The 17436-nt window shown below is 35.4% G+C and overlaps 3 protein-coding genes across 4 annotated transcripts; 2 read left to right on the top strand and 1 right to left on the bottom strand.

Annotated features, from left to right (window-relative positions):
* Positions 1 to 486: 486 nt before the first annotated feature.
* On the bottom strand, positions 487 to 2483 carry LOC116015551 (cytochrome P450 86A1). The gene has a single exon (XM_031255658.1). The coding sequence runs from the start codon at positions 2382 to 2384 to the stop codon at positions 819 to 821; it is 1566 nt and encodes a 521-aa protein (XP_031111518.1). The 5' UTR covers positions 2385 to 2483; the 3' UTR covers positions 487 to 818.
* Positions 2484 to 5959: 3476 nt separating this feature from the next.
* LOC116017283 lies at positions 5960 to 6603 on the top strand. Its single transcript, XM_031257834.1, has one exon. It carries the CDS (start codon positions 6107 to 6109, stop codon positions 6419 to 6421), a length of 315 nt encoding a protein of 104 aa, XP_031113694.1. The 5' UTR covers positions 5960 to 6106; the 3' UTR covers positions 6422 to 6603.
* Positions 6604 to 12514: 5911 nt separating this feature from the next.
* Positions 12515 to 17436, top strand: LOC116016832 (beta-glucosidase BoGH3B-like). 2 transcript variants are annotated; one of them, XM_031257261.1, is made up of 9 exons: positions 12515 to 12869; positions 13029 to 13233; positions 13384 to 13474; positions 14349 to 14494; positions 14745 to 14988; positions 15341 to 15445; positions 15536 to 15718; positions 16070 to 16286; positions 16660 to 17436. In XM_031257261.1, the coding sequence occupies exons 1-9, from the start codon at positions 12698 to 12700 to the stop codon at positions 17136 to 17138; spliced, it is 1842 nt and encodes a 613-aa protein (XP_031113121.1). In that variant the 5' UTR covers positions 12515 to 12697; the 3' UTR covers positions 17139 to 17436. The 2 variants fall into 2 exon arrangements, with proteins under 2 accessions (XP_031113121.1, XP_031113122.1); XM_031257262.1 differs by having other exon boundaries at positions 12518 to 12869; positions 16070 to 16271.

Consider the following 17436-nt stretch of genomic DNA (forward strand, 5'->3'; position numbering starts at 1 on the left):
TTTGCCCTGTAATTGCTCTCCTTGTATGCCCATGCCCAAAACATATATTTATATATGCTCAACGGTTGTATTAACTTACCAAATAAGACTGCACTAGTCAAACCCATAGTCCAGTAGTCCACAGTAAGTGGACATTTTGTTCAGCTACTTATGTACTGACACCAATGCCCATATATATACCATTGGTTGATATTAATATCTCAGCAAAAGACAATACTTAGTTGGAACATACCGAGAATCTTTTTTCTAATAATATGCTAGTAAAGGACCACAAGCAGTTAAATCAAGTTAGATTATTAGCTCAAAGAGAAAATGTCAATACTCTTAGTTATCATGTCGGATGTTCAATCAGCGAGGTTACGTTTGCCGTTGAGCTGAGGTTATACTAAGTCAGAAATTAATAATGGTGGGAAATCTTTTCTCCATTATTAATTGAACCAGATTAAAATTATCAAGCTAAGGAATTTGAACATTATCATTGTGGGATATCAAGAATAATGACTTTTATTATAATTTGGAGAAACATATGAAGGATGAAGTATATGAACATCAAGACCCTGGTATGGATGTAGAAGACAACATACATCTTCTCAGCCACCTAAATTTCCCAGTATGCAGTATAAAATATGAAGTAGTATACCACTGTTGAACTAGAAATTAAACAAACAGAACAAACACTCTCCGGGCGGATTACAATTAAGAATCAAATTACATAAATATTATATATATATATATATATACTTTACCTTTATGAATATCACCACAAAGAAAGTTACGTTGATGGAGTTTATGAGAATTGATCATTATATTCTTGATGTTTATGCAGAAATGGCGGCCCTATAAGCGGCGGGTTCAAGCTCACGTGGGTGCATGTAAACTTTCAGTCCATTCTTCATGAACAGAGTCAAAGACATCTTCTGCTCAACTCGGTGGCCGGGCATTAGGGAGAGACGGTAACGGAGGAGCACGGCGGAGGCCACCGATTTCATTTGCAGGTAAGCCAAGTCCTTGCCTAAACAGGTTCTGGGGCCCGCATTGAACGCCACGAACTTATATCCATCTTTAGGCGTTTCGAACCGGTCTCCGGTCGCCGCGAGCCACCTCTCCGGTTTGAATTCCAAGCAATCGTCTCCCCACACGCTCTGCATTCTCCCGACGGAGTATATAGAATACGTCACCGTAGATCCGGCCGGAACGTAAGTTCCGTCCGGCAGGACATCGTCGGAGACTACATATTTGAAGTCCTCCGGCACGGAAGGATAGAGACGGAGAGTTTCCGCTAATGCTGCCTTGAGATAAACCAACCTGTCGGCTTCGTCAAACACTAGAGGCTCTTCGATCCATTTTTCCCGATCTTCGCCGCGCGTTTCGGTTAGAACCGAGGAGATTTCGTCGACGATCTTCTGCTCGACGCGCGGATTGTTCATGACTAGCCAGAAGAACCAGCTGAGCGCGACGGAGGAGGTGTCGCGGCCGGCGAGGACGAAGTTGAGAGCGATGCGTTTGAGGACGTCGTTAGGGTAGAGGTTCCCGTCGACGTCTCTCTTCTTCATGAATCGCGACAGGAGATCGTCGGACGGCGTTTGTTTACGCGCCTCCAGTGTTTCCGACATGTAGTTTTCAACAACCTGGAGACAACTCTGTAGCCTTTTCTCAGCTCCAATTCCGAGAAGCTTCTTCAACCGCCAGAGAAAATCGGGGTACAACAACCTCTGCATCGTGGCCTCCGTGGCAGAATCGAAAGCGATCGAAAACGGATTTTCCGGCATTTCCGGGGAGAGAGTCTCGGGATCTTTCCCAAAAGTGAGCCCACAAATATTATCGAAAGTCAAACGGAGCAACAAATCCTGCAAGTCAACGGCCGAGTGGTTCCTGGACGCCTTGTCCAAAATAACCCACAACCGCGTCCGGATCGTCCGGTTCACCCACCGGTTCATGGCCTGTCGGAGCGTCCTCGTCGTGAACTCCAACGCCGCGGTTTTCCTCTGAATCAGCCACGTGTCGCCATCGCTGTTGAAAATCCCCTCCCCCAACAGATCATGAAACGCGCTCTGCCACGTCGGCCCTTTCGGGTAATTATCGAACCGGGTTCGGAGAATATGCTCGATGTTCTTCGGGTGACACGTCACAGTATAAAACCCTTGCCTCCATGCAATAAACGGCAAACAAATAGTAGACGTCTGATAAGTGGCGGCGCCGCCAGTGGCACGGAGGTTTCCGGCGATCCAATCGTGTATCCTTCTCCGGTTCATGAATAGATACGGGAGACTGCCCACCACCGGCCAGACTTTCGGGCCGGTGAGGCGCTGTGCGAGGAGGGAGAACCAAAGGAGATAAACAGAGGTCGCGGCGGCGACACCGAATAAGAGCAGTAAAGTTTCCATTGTTGTGGAGATGATGAGAGGTAGAGAAGAAAAGAGAGTTGCTTGTAAAGATGGAAGAAAGGAATTGAATGAGCTGAGAGTGTGATGAGAGAGGGGAAAAGACTAGTGTCATATATAGAGTTTGCCGAAAGAGAAATGTTTAGGAAAGAGTTGTTGGGAAATTATGAGAAATATAGAGAGAGGGGTTTAGTCTCTTGGTTGATACTATACCAACCGTGTACACCATTTTTACTCAAAAACTAAAAAACCATACCATACGCCTTTTTTAAATTTTGACTAAAACCCAACCTGCTTTGTGATATGATTATTTCCGGCAAAGACTATAAGAAGGTAAACTATGTCAAGTTGCACATAATTGATCTGTTTAAACTCAAATTAACAATAAGATCAACTTGGCCGATCATGGTTGTCTCCATAGTCTTATACCAAAGGTTATTTAACATTAATATAATAATAATAATTTTATTATTGAAAGGAATCAAAGGATTACTTAAAGCAAAGTTGAATATTATAGTATGGTGTATGAAGTTCATCAAATTTATCAAAATTTAATTTGCATTATTTGTCAATAATAGATGAGATGACGTGAATCTATTTAGTATGTAGGGATGTCACAGATCGGTTAAATTTGTTTTGCATTATCGGCCAACAATAGATGAGGCGTGAATCCACTCGATGTGTAGGGTTGTTCACAAATTTATTAAATTTAATTTGTCAAAAATTAATCCTCATTATCAGTCAATAATAGATGGGATATTGATGTATAGTTCTATTTAGTGGAAATTTATTACTATCAAATTGCTGGATGAGCATTTCCCTTTCCAAAATATAATATATCTCTATTTCCAATATATATATATAAAGAGCAGTAAAGTTTCCGTTGTGAAGATGAGAGGTAGAGAAGAAAATAGTTGCTTGCGAGATGGAAGAAAGGAATGAGATAGGGGAGAAGACTAGCGTAGTGTCATAATTAAATAGAGTTTGACGAAAAAGAAAGGTTTTAGGCAAAGAGTTGTTGGGAAATATAGAGAGAGGGGTTTTGTCTCTTGGTTGATATTATACCAACCGTGTACACCATTTTTGCTCAAAATTAAACCAAAACTATGCCATACAACTTTAACATTATTTAATATAATAATAATAATAATAATTTTTTTATTGTTAATTATTATCATTATTATTATTGAAAGAATTTTAAGCAAAATTAAAAGTTATAGTAGGATGCATGGTGTTCTCAGATCAGTTAAATTTGTTAAAAATTGATTTGCATTATTCGTCGATGAGGCATGGATCTGTATAGTTTGTAAGGGTATTCACAGATCTATTAAATTGATCAAAATGCAATTTGTATTATTGTTCCGAGTGATCGATGTAAATCTATTTAGTGAAAATTTATTAGTAGCAACGCATCTTGAATGTAGTTTAACTTTTCAAAATTCATTATATCCAATATTTTCTACTTATCTAACAAACGGCACCATTATACATATAGTTGAATTACTATACTATAATTTAATTTAATTTTTCTAAGCAACAAAATGTTACACTGAGGGGGGAAATGGGATATTAGAGGGCTGTGTTGCCAGCTTTTGCCTTTCGGTTCTCTAACCAAAATCTTTTAATTTATACCACGATTAACAACGTTACACAACTAAAATGTAATAAAACGTACTAGTTGAGGCACTAAAATTAAAATCACAAAATTTATATGAGAGTATGAGACTATTCGTAACCATTCATCTTGATAGATTTATTAATGACTCTAAAGTAAATGAAAAGAAAAAAAAATATGATGGTATTTTTGTAATATTATTTTTTAAACTTTAATGTATACTTAGCAACATTACATACTCTGTAGTGTTGTTAAGTGCGCTTCCACATAAATTTTAAAGTGCACTAAACAACACCACAGAGTGAATCTTTACATAATGTTGGATGTACCATGTAGTTTGCAAAGTGCAATCAATACTATTGTTAAGTAAATTTAAAGTTGCGAGTTATTTATCAAAATGTCGCTTTAGAATTGTTAATATTGGAAAAATTGTATTACACATCAACTAGAAAATCATGATTTCACAACTAGAAAATAGATATAATTAAGTCATACAACTACGGAAAAAATGTCAAATTCTTCCAATTTTATAGAGAATCTTAAAGACAAAGCAGGTGTGGAATTTCATGTACCGGAAGAAATACCTAGTACCAAAAATCTTCCTAATTGTCTTCTAGAAGCAAAACAGCATTGATATATCAGGCATGGTATAAAGGAAACCATGGGCTTGCACCTTAATTTCTAACATAGGAAAAAAAGAAATCCAATCAAAACATTTATTAGAATCCCTTGCATTATATTGATATATCAGGCATGGTATAAAGGAAATCATTAGCATACTAGCTTTGGGAGGAATTTTGGGTACAACGATAGTTGGGTTAAGATTTTGAGTCACTCATTGTATAAACCCAATTTCGTCTTATGAAATTAAATATAAAAAGTTGAGGCTTTATGTTTTGAGTATTTTACTGGTTTGGAATTGATAAATCACAAGAGCGAGATAATTCCTAATCTTAATTCTTGTTTAATTGATCATGAGGGGCTTTTAGATTATAATTCTTACGTGCATTCCCTCTGTTCCTTGGTGAGTTGATATTTCCTAATTATTATTAGATTGTGTTATGCATCTAGAAGATAATGCTCCATAGCTTGAGTTTTATTTTCCTTATTTTGTTTTTAATCATATTTTGTGCATGTGTTAGTCTTATTTTGTTAGTTATCATAATGATGATCACGACTTAGCTTCTTGTTGATTGTTTCTCTTCTTATACAAATTAAAGTGCTAGTGCTTGGTTACGTTGTTTGTCATTGCATATTACGTAACTCCAAATCCCTAGAGATCGAGAGAATGACATTATACTCGTGCACTTTAGGCTACATCACCCACCGTTAACTTCTTTCCCACCTTATAAATATTCATGACTAGTTAGTTATTCACGGTAGGGAACCCTTCAACTTTTTACCATCTAAAAATTTCAAAAATCAAAGATTTTAAGAAAATTTAAATTTCAATGACTTTAAAATCAAAATTGTTTCTCGGTAATTCCAACCATTGGTCAAAGTAGTGATTAAAAATTTTAACTACTTTTTTGATGATCAAAGAGTTCGGTTGCATAATTTGGCCAACATAAACCTTAATGTTCCGACCATCGATCAAAAAGTTTTTGAAAAATGATTTAAAACAAATTTTCCACCATAGGAAGGGAGGATTATATAGTTAGTGTTGGGCTAGTGGATATAAAACTTATATATTTGGAAACAACATAAATTATAATACTCAATATTTTTTTGGTGAGCTATAATACTCAATATTAAAAATACTAAAAATTAAGACGAACTTTACTTAAAATGAACATTCTAATAGTATATAATTGTGGATTTTTTTTCAAAAATAAAAGAAATTAAGTAAAATGATACAATATGATCATATATAGGACATGGCGATTGACTATTTAGAAACTAGGAGAGATTTTGGCAAATGAGGATAACACAATTGTGAAGAGTGGTGGTACAAACACGTCCCATGCATTTATCCTCCTCACAAACCTATTTTCCATCCAACGGCTGCGATTCTCTCACCACCAACCAATGGGATATATTATCCCAATTTCCACATAATTGGTGACACTAAAGAAAGCAGAGCTAGCTAGCTGAGATACATATATCATATATGGCATCTTTGAACTTGTTCTTTTCTCCGGCGGCCGCCAAACAAAGGAGAGTGTACACGGCGGCTACCGCCGCCAAAAGCTCCGGCGGAAGCAGCGAGGAGAAGGGGCTGCTGGACTGGATCCTTGGAGGACTACAGAAGGAAGACCAGCTGCTTGAGACTGACCCAATCTTGAAAAAGGTCGAGGGGAAAAGCAGCGCCACCACCGTCGCGGTGGGCCGCCGGAAGTCGCCGGTGGCTGCTCCTCCGCCCAAGAGTAATACCAATGGCGGCGGCTTCGGCGGCTTCGGTGGTCTCTTTGCAAAGAAAGATTAATGATTAATTAGTCTTGTGTTTATTCCATATATATAGACTTTAATTTGTTTAATCGTCCATACATGCAATTCATATCATCTTTGATTTGATTTACAGAAAAGTCTGCAGTCAATTATATTGTTCATTTCTTCTACATGAATATTTTTATAGAGCACTGTTATTTTCTATTTGAGATGGTGAAATTTCTATGTGCAAAAAATATTTAAAATAAAATATTATATATATTTTTTCAATATATCATTATTGAACTTTCTTTAACATTTCACTGTTTGAAGAAAATGTCATTATTCATTTCTGTTCAATACAATTAATGCCCATTGGTTGCAATTGGCCAGCCTCATAAAATGAGATTAATAATAATGGCCTAATTGCTGGGTGCCTGGGTATACAAGCTACCTATGATTTTATAAAATGTTGACATATACCTACCAAAATTCAATATAATTAAGAAATATGTTCAATTTGGTAACATAGTTAGCTTATTATTTAATTTCGATTTGTTTGACCAATTATTTGAATTGGTTAAACAACCAATAAGCTTTTGATTAATTAGCTTTTTGATTGTAACAACTTATTGCTTCATAAAGCTAAAATTCTCAACTTTTTGAAAAAATCATTTTGCATATAATCAACTATCAACTAATTTAACAGGTAATTTACAAAACATTTGTCTACAATTAGCTAATACTTACTAACACAATCAGCTAAACTTTATTTATTAAACACTCATGGTCTGTAACAAGTTAATTGTGGCATGAATATAATGCTCCCATAGCATAATTAGACAAATTCAAAAAAAATTAGTAATCATTTACTAAGAGTTTTGTATAAAAATAAGTTGAAACAATATTTGAGATTAGGGGTGATGGTACAAACATGTATGGTCCATGCAATACTACCAATCATTATTGTTGACATGCTGTTTTTAATCAAAAAAAGAAAGCAAAATGTTGTGGTTCTTTCCATTGGTTCATTCCATTACAAGATACAAGTAGCCAAACAACCTCAAATCATAGTAAATGGGCTCCATTCCAATCATAAATGCATACACATATCATCATGAACAACACATCCTCAACCACATGTTCGGATAAAGATCAAACTTCGTCGAGCGGGGACCGAATTGGCTGGGTGCCTGGATCGCATGGTTCGTATTAAGTTTCATCATTTTTACTCAATAAAACACTTTTATTTTAATATCACGACCGTTCAATATTGTACATGCAGTTCTCTACATTAAATGTTCATGACAGAGACTCCGGCCATAGCGTTGACTGGTGAGGTACACAGAAAACGAAATACATATGCTATATTTGCACTACATACAGAATAATGGAATATGGCGGTGCAACTCAGCTGATTTGCATTGCTCGGACTGTGGACTAGGTAATATAAGATTTCAAGTTTAACTCATTGTAAGAGTTGACTATTGGTCTTCTCGGTTTGAGTAAGCTAGTTAGAATTAACTTAGGTTATTTTACCTCTTAATTTGTGATTATTTGCTGGCCAAAGTGTTTCACTCAATGTACACATTTGAATAAAGACATGAGATTTTCCTATATCAATCAAATAATAAAGTAAAAACAGAACAATCACATTCAACTTGGTTTGACATTTGGTTTAGTAATTACAAAATTTTAAGTTTATAAACTCCATAAGAATTGTATATTAACATTTTTTATTTGAGCCCATCAGCTCTGGGGATAGCTACAACCATAACAAGTTTTTCCGTAAATTAAAGAATAAATGAATAAGATGTTTCAATCATCTGAACATTTCATCCATGAAATTCCCCAAAACAACAAATTAAAAGACTGTGTAGAAAATATCAATATTCTGTATGTGTATCAGTGTATATATGGTTGGAAGAACAATATCTATCCAAGAAAACAAAACATGCCCAGAAAATCCTAGCTAGTACTTGTGGAAAACATGGAATATAGGAAACCATAAAAGCACAAACTACATATATACTTATCCTGTTATTGTTTCATCATTACATATATTATGGTTTCATACCACCAGGCCAGTTTATTGAACGCACACCGTACAATATAATTCATACACCTACCATAGCTATAGCAATAATTAATTAAGGTTTGCAGGAGAGAGAATTGGATCTGGGGACGGTGGAGATGTTGTTCATGAAGTGGATGCAATCTTTAACGGCTTCCGCTCTGTGGGAATCATCAACAGCAAGACGAGCAGCAGCCGCCGGCGTTGCGTTCTCCGACGAAGAAGAAGAAGTAACTTTCCGGTTGCGGCCGCCACTTTTGGCCGCCGCCGGATACATCATCCGCAAAGCAGCTAGCACCACTTTCCCGCCGACAAGTTTGAGATATCTTATAGGAGATAGTTCCCATCTTCTGAAACTGCTACAACTCCGCCTCAACTTGGGTGACGCTACTCCTCCTCCTCCTCCTCTGCTATCTGCAGGATCCATATAAGTCCAATCGATATGATCTCAGCTTCAATATAATATAATAAATATGAAGGGAGGCAGATGAGAAGAAAATAATTATTGATGAAAATTGAGCTAGCTAGCTCGGATGGGACATGGTAATTATAATTACTTGCATGGCTCGCTCTCAGCTCAGACTCACTCTCATTTATCATTTATGGGTACCCAACATACTGTCTGTCCACTCTTCAATTCGACAATGATTTTTGCAACGTAAATCAGTGATCCACAAAAGCTAGCTACCTGCCACTACTGCTTAATCAATGCATCAATTTGGTGTCCAATCTGTAAACACCAATTTTCTTTTCCAAAACATTGAATCCCCAACTCCAAAAGCCTCCCACACCCCGATCCAAAAAAATATTTAGAAAGATAAAAATTAGGGTAACACATTGACTCAACAAATAGGGTCAAATACCAAGAGTGCGTCTAATTCTGAACATTGGTCACTTCCCTTAAATAGTGTCTACTAATAAACCAGTGAGCTAAGCTATATGAACAAACATCACACTCTAATAACACCCCTCCATTTGACATGCATAATAATAATAATAATAATAATAATAATAATAATAATAATAATAGCAATAATAATAGCAATGACTATCGAATGAGTGGACCATGATTGTCATATTAAAAGTTCACAAATTAAAATCTAGTTAACATTATTCTCTAGATTAAAGTCATTGTATATGATCTTCCTACTTCCTAGTATATATAGTTATAACGCTACAAAGAAAAAAAAAATAGTATTAACTCTTATCCACTGTTACAGTTTATTACCCATGTTCCGTTCGATGAATTTGTTTAATTTGTGTACGGTTTTAGGCCCGGAAAGTTAAATACTTGGCCATAAAAAGTTGGCCCAGCACCAAATCGGTTGTTATGCTAGGAGTTGGGTTCATGTTCATAATTTTAAAACTATTATATTCACAATTACAAAATTCTATATTAATAATTTCATAATACTATATTTAACATTATAACACAATTTTTGAATCTATATAACAAAATTGTGAATATAGAGTTCAAAAATTGTGAATATAGAATTCAAAAATTGTGAATATTGAGTAGTGTACTTGAGATCTAAAATTGTGAATATAGGATTCTAAAATTATGAACATAAAGTTTTAAACTTGTGAACATAGACCCGGTTACACCTTGTGTACCGGTGTCCATATAACATAATTTACAACACCAATTTGTTTTGATCCCATGACAACAAATATATAGGATTTTTTTTATTATTATAATCCAATTTTTTTAATTCATTGGACCATATCTTATATCCTATAAATTCCCCTCCAACTTAGGGTCGGATTTTAGGACGTGCAAGATGTGCAACAGGACTCCAAAATCTTGGGGGTCCCTAGTCCAACTCTGACTTAATAGTTAGTATATGTATTTGTGATTATATTGGCCTAAAATTAGGTTTTTTGCATTTATCTCTTTGCAATTTTTTTTCAGTTCGCAGTTTATTTATATTTTGAAAGGGCCTCACTTATTTACCAGCACAGGACCACGCAAATACAAAAATGGCCCTGCTCCAACCCCACTAAGAGATAAATCAAGCCACTTTAGCTTTCATATTGAATTCACAGACTTCCTCTATCCAACGTTACCTTTTTTTGCTTATTTTCTTTTAAAAAATTTAACTTATTTTCATATTTAATTTGTTGTATTTAATAGTAATTTTAATAATGCATATAGTTTCTAAATATATAATTTTATATACTAATACTAAATTTAATATTATAAAATTGAATTAAAAATAACTTCAATAAAATCGTGTTGTAGACACATAAAATGGGGCAAACGAAATACATGTTTATTTGTAATGTACTATAAATTGACTTCTAGTAAGATCATTATATTTTAGTACAACTTTATTTGTAGTGTATTGCAAGTTAAAATTAACATATACGGAGTAATACAATAAAAATAAATTTATATTATACTAAAAGTAAATATTCAATAATTTATTTTACAGTGTATGTAGACCCTAATTAATCCATAATTTAAGCATTGCAACGATTGAAGTTTCCAAGCATGCATGACAAATTTGTGTACATGATATCTTGAGCAAAAGTAGAATAAAATACGATGAATAATTGAACCGACAAGCGTGCATGACAAATTGGCGGGTACGTATTTTAATACATTACAATATTATTGGACAGTGAAAATGATATTTATATCGGACCCCAATTATATATCCACTACTTCTATTATTGGATTAATTCACGCTCACCTACCACCCATTACCCACATGTGAATTGTGACAAACCGACCGTCCCAAAATTTTATTCCTTTCTTTTGAAAGTTTTTATTTATTTATTTTGTTAAAATTAAAGAGAGGGCCCGATGTCTTACACTCTTACATCAGATACCCTTTTGAGATAGTTTTCACACACGGTAGAGCACTTATGTCAAACGACAATGCATCCTTAACGCTAGAAGGAAGCCCCTCCCACCCCACCCATGTATTGCCGGAAACACGGATTTATTTAGTCAAGATGTCCGTCACTCCGCTTCAACTTCGAACTTTTACATATTTCATTGATGTTACACATAGGGCCTCTAGGGTAGACCTGGCAATTATCGACACGACCCGTTAACACAACACGAAACCGAACACGACAATAACGGGTTAGTGTTTAGCCTTAACATGTCCCGGGTCGTTAACGGGTTGACTCGTTAAGAACCCGTTATGTTTTCGTGTCTTAACAGGTCAACCCGTTAAACCTATTAAGAACCCGTTTAACCCGTTAATATTATCGTGTTAACCTGTTTACACGAACTTGTTTACACACACCTGTTTAGAACCCGCTAAGAACCATTGTCATTTAGGTAAGAACCATTGCCTTTACAAAATATATCATGAACATGATTAAGAATGAATTTACTACATTAGGTCAAGATTATACACCAATTATTGATGTTCAACAATATCAAATTTGATTGTTTATTGTGTTCAATTTTATTCTAAAAACTAGTATAGACTTCTTTAATTATGATTTTTGGATGTTATTTTTTAACTTTATGAATGTTATAAATTGAATATTTTTTTAGTTTCTTTGATGGATTGGATGGTGTGTTTTATTTCTTTTTTATATAATTTAACTTTAAATTTCATTTTTTAATATATCAATAGATTTAGCGGGTTTAAACAGGTTTCGTGTCATATCGTGTCGACACGATCTGAAACCCGTTAACAAAACGTGTCTATCGTGTCAACCCGTTTAACCCGTTAACAAATCATGTTCGTGTTTTTGTTATAATTTTGAACCCGTTAACCTTAACGTGTCGTGTTCGTGTTTAACCTTATCGTGTTCGTGTCGACCTGTTAACGAACCCGTATACACGAATTGCATGTCTACTCTAAGGGGGACTCCCTCCAATTTAAATTTGGAAAAAGTTTATAGTCTTGATTCAAATGTATATTTCCATGAAGAATAATTTTATAACTCTAACTAGCAAAAGTCAAGATAAATCAATTTAAATTACTCATAATGAATTAACTCAAACATAAATAATTAATAAACATCCCTTACAAGAAATTAAACTTAAAATTATATGATTATTATGCTATAACCAGAATTAACTCACTTTTTATTTGTTTTACGATCTTGCACCGATTCGAATCAATCATTGTCTTCCCGCTTTATCACTAGAGCGATGAGCACACTGCAAAGTCTACTGTCATTTTGCAGGTAAAACTGCCAGAAATCGGAATCAGAACTCCGTTCCGAATATTTCACGGCATAAAGTCTAAGCTCACTGTAACTCCGGCAGTTAGGGTTGGACGGCGGAGAATGGCAGAGAAGATCGAATCTGCCGGCTGCGTTTACAGGGATCCAAATGCTCCGGTGGAGGACAGAGTCAAGGACCTGTTGTCGCGCATGAATCTGAAGGAGAAAATCGGCCAAATGATTCAGATCGATCGCGCCGTCGCCACTCCCTCCGCCATAACTGATTATTTCCTTGGTAACTTCCTTTTTCTAGCTTGTGATTGGTGCACGTTGTAAGTAAGGAATCGTAGTGTAACTGAAATGTCTGCGTTCCACACAGCTACACGCAGTAATCGTAGGTGTAAGCATTTTCTCTCGATGAATGATGTATGAATAAATGGTTAACAAATTGCAGGAAGTATTTTGAGTGGAGGCGGGAGTAAACCGTCTGATAATGCTGCATCCGAGGAATGGGCGGATATGATTGATGGATTCCAGAAGGCGGCGCTGGAGACCCGGCTCGGTATTCCGATCATCTACGGAATTGATGCGATTCATGGGAACAACAATGTCTATGGTGCCACTGTTTTTCCCCACTTTATTGGGCTCGGAGCTACTAGGTTTGATTAACTTCTGTTTGAATATAGATTGATGAGCACTTACAACATTTATCCGTGTATTTATTATGAAAGGTTTAGTGATTCATCTGAATTGAAGTAAAGTTTATGCTTAAATTTTGAGTGACTGATGATAGGAAATGTGTACTGCAGAGATGCAGATCTAGTGAAGAGAATAGGGGTTGTGACTGCTCTTGAAGTTAGGGCCAGTGGAGCCCAATATGATTTTGCTCCTTGTGTAGCTGTAAGTTTGCAAAGATTGATTTAATTGCTCTGTATCCACAACTTTCTACTGTTGGTGTCTTTAAGAGGAGTGATTGTGATTGTTTTCTTTTAGTGGAGTAATACTGTTGGTGTCTCCTAGATCCTGCCTAGTGCACATACAGTTTTTATGAAATCTCCAACTTCATTCACCTAAAAAAAGAGTGGAAAAATAGAGATAGAAAATGGACTATAGTGAGGACGCATAAAGTGCTTGATATGTCAGTCTTACACAAATTGAGAAAAAAAAATTAAATTAGAAACTAAAGTTGAATCAATATATTGTGGCTGCCAAATGAAGAAAATATTAAGAGCATCTGAGCATGATCTTCTGTGAAGTACTGAAATGCTTTATTTAACTTCTAGGTTGTATTTCATATGTTAGATTTAACGTTAGAAGTTCATTGGTTCCTTGCATATGATGTAACTCAGATTTGCATTAGTTGGAAGTGAGGCAAGTTTTATGTTGGATAAATGTCTACCCCATACTAATTTTCCTCATTATCTCATCTTGGAAACTGAGGGTTCATTTTGATTTAGAAAATTCACATTTGCTGTATAACACAAGGATTCAACTTGGTACTGTTGTAAAGTTTCTTGATTAACAAATTATGCTGATTTTATTAGCAAGTTTGAAATTCCCCATTATTAGATTATTTCCATGCTCCATTTCCTTATGGGTTATTCTCAATATGAAGTTGTTGAGTTCATAATTTTCTATTCATTCCAACGGCCTTGTAGTCCAATGAGATTGGGCTTAGACTTTTTTAGAGGTATTAGGTTCAATTTCTCTTTCCCATATGTACTGCAAGATAATACTCTAATAAATTTCTTTATATATATGTATATGATAACAGGTCAGTAAAGACCCTAGATGGGGAAGATGCTATGAGAGTTTCAGTGAAGACACTGAAGTCGTTAGAAAATTGAGCTGTCTTGTGACGGGCTTGCAAGGCCAACCACCAGAAGGACATCCAAGTGGTTACCCTTATGTTGGTGGAAGGTAGTAAAAGTAATATATCTTTTACACTATTTATACACCTCTTATCTAAACTTCCTAAACTGACAATCTTAGTTAGCTTGGTCCTTGTTCTTTTATAGAGTCCCAGGTGCTGGTAGTTATATATAGCTTTATTTTGGATCTATTAAGTATCATAGACTCATAGTATTCACTCCTGGTTTTTTCTTATTAATGCCACATGTTTTTATCCATTAAGAAATGTTTACTATAGTTTACTTATTTGATTATCCAGAAACAATGTTGCTGCATGTGCCAAGCATTTTGTAGGTGATGGAGGGACTTTGAAAGGCATAAATGAAGGAAATACTACAATATCTTATGATGATTTAATCAATGTTCATATGGCACCATATCTAGATTGCTTGGCACAAGGAGTTTGTACTGTTATGGCTTCCTACTCCAGCTGGAATGGAAAGAAAATGCATACAAACTACCATTTTCTAACAGAGATTTTGAAGAATAAGTTTGGATTCAAGGTGATTCTTGTCACACCAAAAACAATAATAAATACAATATATTAATACAAAAAAAAAGGACTTTTCCCTGCTTCTTTTCTTTAATTTTCAGAATATGTATTTAAAATTTTCATATATATTTGATTCTGATGTTAAAATTGGAAAATACTTCTTTCTTTTTTAATTTGGGTAATGAAAGCCTTAAACTTAGTAAGCTGCCAGTTCTCTTAAATTGAAATTTGAAACAACCCCAGTAGATTGTTGCTTGTTTCTTTATTGCTCTGTATCTTTGTAATATGGATCTGTAGTTGTAGTTGTGCCTTTTCCACTTGGTATAAATAATTTGCTAAATTAAATGCAATGTCCTCTCCAGGGTTTTGTGATTACAGACTGGGAAGGAATTGACCGGATAAGCGACCCCCCTGGCTCAAATTATCGTGAATGCGTCATGTTGGGTATAAATGCTGGAATAGATATGGTAGAGATTGAACACTTATCCTCACAACCTAGGAAAGAACATCTCTTACCCCAGTAGCACTTATGTATTTGCATTGTTGAATGTTGGCAGGTGATGGTGCCTTTTAAATTTGAGATACTTTGGAATGACTTGCTATCTTTGGCAGAATCTGGGGAGATACCGATGGCCAGGATTGATGATGCCGTTGAAAGGATCCTTAGAGTCAAATTCATTACAGGAGTATTTGACCATCCATTTACAGATAGATCTTTATTAGATATGGTTGGTTGTAAGGTATTCTTGCTACTTTTCTGTGACTTTACCAACCAATCTTTTCTACAGTCTAAACTTCTGCCATTTTGAATTTTTAAGCTTTGCTTTCAAATACTCATAAATTTGAGGAAGTATAGTAAGGAACAGTTTCTAGCCTTTGTATTTGAGTTTCTGTCATTTATCTTATCTCTTAATCCTTGATTGTTCTATATTTGTGTCCTCATAATATATTAGATTAACTAACCACTAATTCTTATGTTGGAAGATCTATACATATTTAGACCTTTATATCTTTTACCTACCACTGTATAGTAGTCAGAAAAAATCTAAAATTCAAATCATTGTATAACTTTTTCTTGACAATTGTTTTAGGCACATAGAGAGCTAGCACGTGAAGCTGTACGCAAGTCCTTAGTTTTACTAAAGAATGGGAAGGATAGTGAGAAACCATTTCTTCCTTTAGACAGGAATGCCAAGAAGATCCTTGTTGCAGGAACCCACGCTGATGATCTTGGTTACCAGTGTGGAGGCTGGACATCAACTTGGTTGGGAACTGGCGGCAGAATCACAATTGGTAAGCTATTCATAGGTGCATACTTCATTTATATATATATATATATATATATATGATGAGTGATAATTTCTATAATAACAAGTTATTTAATTTAAGAGCTTAACTTTCTTCTGTAGTTTGTGCTTGTGATATGTTGTCACAGAGATTTTATAATATAAATTAGTTAACCCCCTCCTAACAAATCCTCCATAGATATGTATTTAGCTATAGCCTCTTTTTTTTTGGTTGTTGCTGTGATTAAGTACTTAAGTATATGTAAAGCATCTGCTTTTTGTGCCTTATCAATGTTTGATCAGAATTGGGGATTATTCTGCACTCAAGCAGGGTGGTATTTTGCAATGAACTGGTTTCATTCAAGCATATTTATCAGATTATTTGTGTTCTGTAGGCACAACCATTTTGGATGCACTAAAAGAAGTGATGGGAGACAAAACAGAAATAATCTTTGAGCCAACTCCTTCAGAAGAAACCTTTAGTGGTCAAGACTTCTCATATGCCATTGTGGCTGTTGGAGAGACTCCATATGCAGAAACTGCCGGTGATGACCCAGAACTCAAAATCCCATTGAATGGATCTGACATTGTTCGGTTAGTTGCTGACAAAGTTCCCACGGTAATGATTCTGATCTCTGGAAGGCCAATGGTTATAGAACCAACGCTCTTGGATAAGATAGAGTCTCTAGTTGCTGCTTGGTTGCCGGGAACTGAGGGAAGAGGTATCACTGATCTTCTCTTTGGTGACTATCCATTCCATGGAAAACTACCAGTGACATGGTTTAAAAGTATAGATCAACTGCCAATGCATGCTCAGAAGAACTCATCGGACCCATTATTTCCTTTTGGTTTCGGGCTTACAACAACCAAATAATTAAAATATTAACATGGGATTCTCTAAATAATCTATGTACTTAAATGACCAATGCAGACACCAGTACTCTCATTCTTCCATGGTTGCAAGTTTCAACTGCATTCCTTGTTATCTGATGCAGAAACATTCTTCATTAATTCTCCCTATTCATAATGTTTGAAAATAATGAGGATAGGATTGTTGTATTCTTGGTATGAAGCTTGGACACCAGAACTGTACTCTGTCAAGACTGGGAGGGTCTCCCTTTAATTTATTGTCTTTCTGATATTAGTTGTTTGAATAAAGCCATTGTTCCATA

Source organism: Ipomoea triloba, chromosome 4 (genome assembly GCF_003576645.1).
Source record: "Ipomoea triloba cultivar NCNSP0323 chromosome 4, ASM357664v1".
NCBI lineage: Eukaryota > Viridiplantae > Streptophyta > Magnoliopsida > Solanales > Convolvulaceae > Ipomoea > Ipomoea triloba.

Bases quoted from the DNA above. Each gene is read 5' to 3' on its own strand.
- LOC116015551 (XM_031255658.1), bottom strand. From the start codon at position 2,384: ATGGAAACTTTACTGCTCTTATTCGGTGTCGCCGCCGCGACCTCTGTT.
- LOC116017283 (XM_031257834.1), top strand. From the start codon at position 6,107: ATGGCATCTTTGAACTTGTTCTTTTCTCCGGCGGCCGCCAAACAAAGG.
- LOC116016832 (XM_031257261.1), top strand. From the start codon at position 12,698: ATGGCAGAGAAGATCGAATCTGCCGGCTGCGTTTACAGGGATCCAAAT. The intron at 13,234-13,383 runs GTTTGATTAACT...TGTGTACTGCAG, and splicing joins ATTGGGCTCGGAGCTACTAG to AGATGCAGATCTAGTGAAGA. The intron at 15,719-16,069 runs GTATTCTTGCTA...CAATTGTTTTAG, and splicing joins TAGATATGGTTGGTTGTAAG to GCACATAGAGAGCTAGCACG.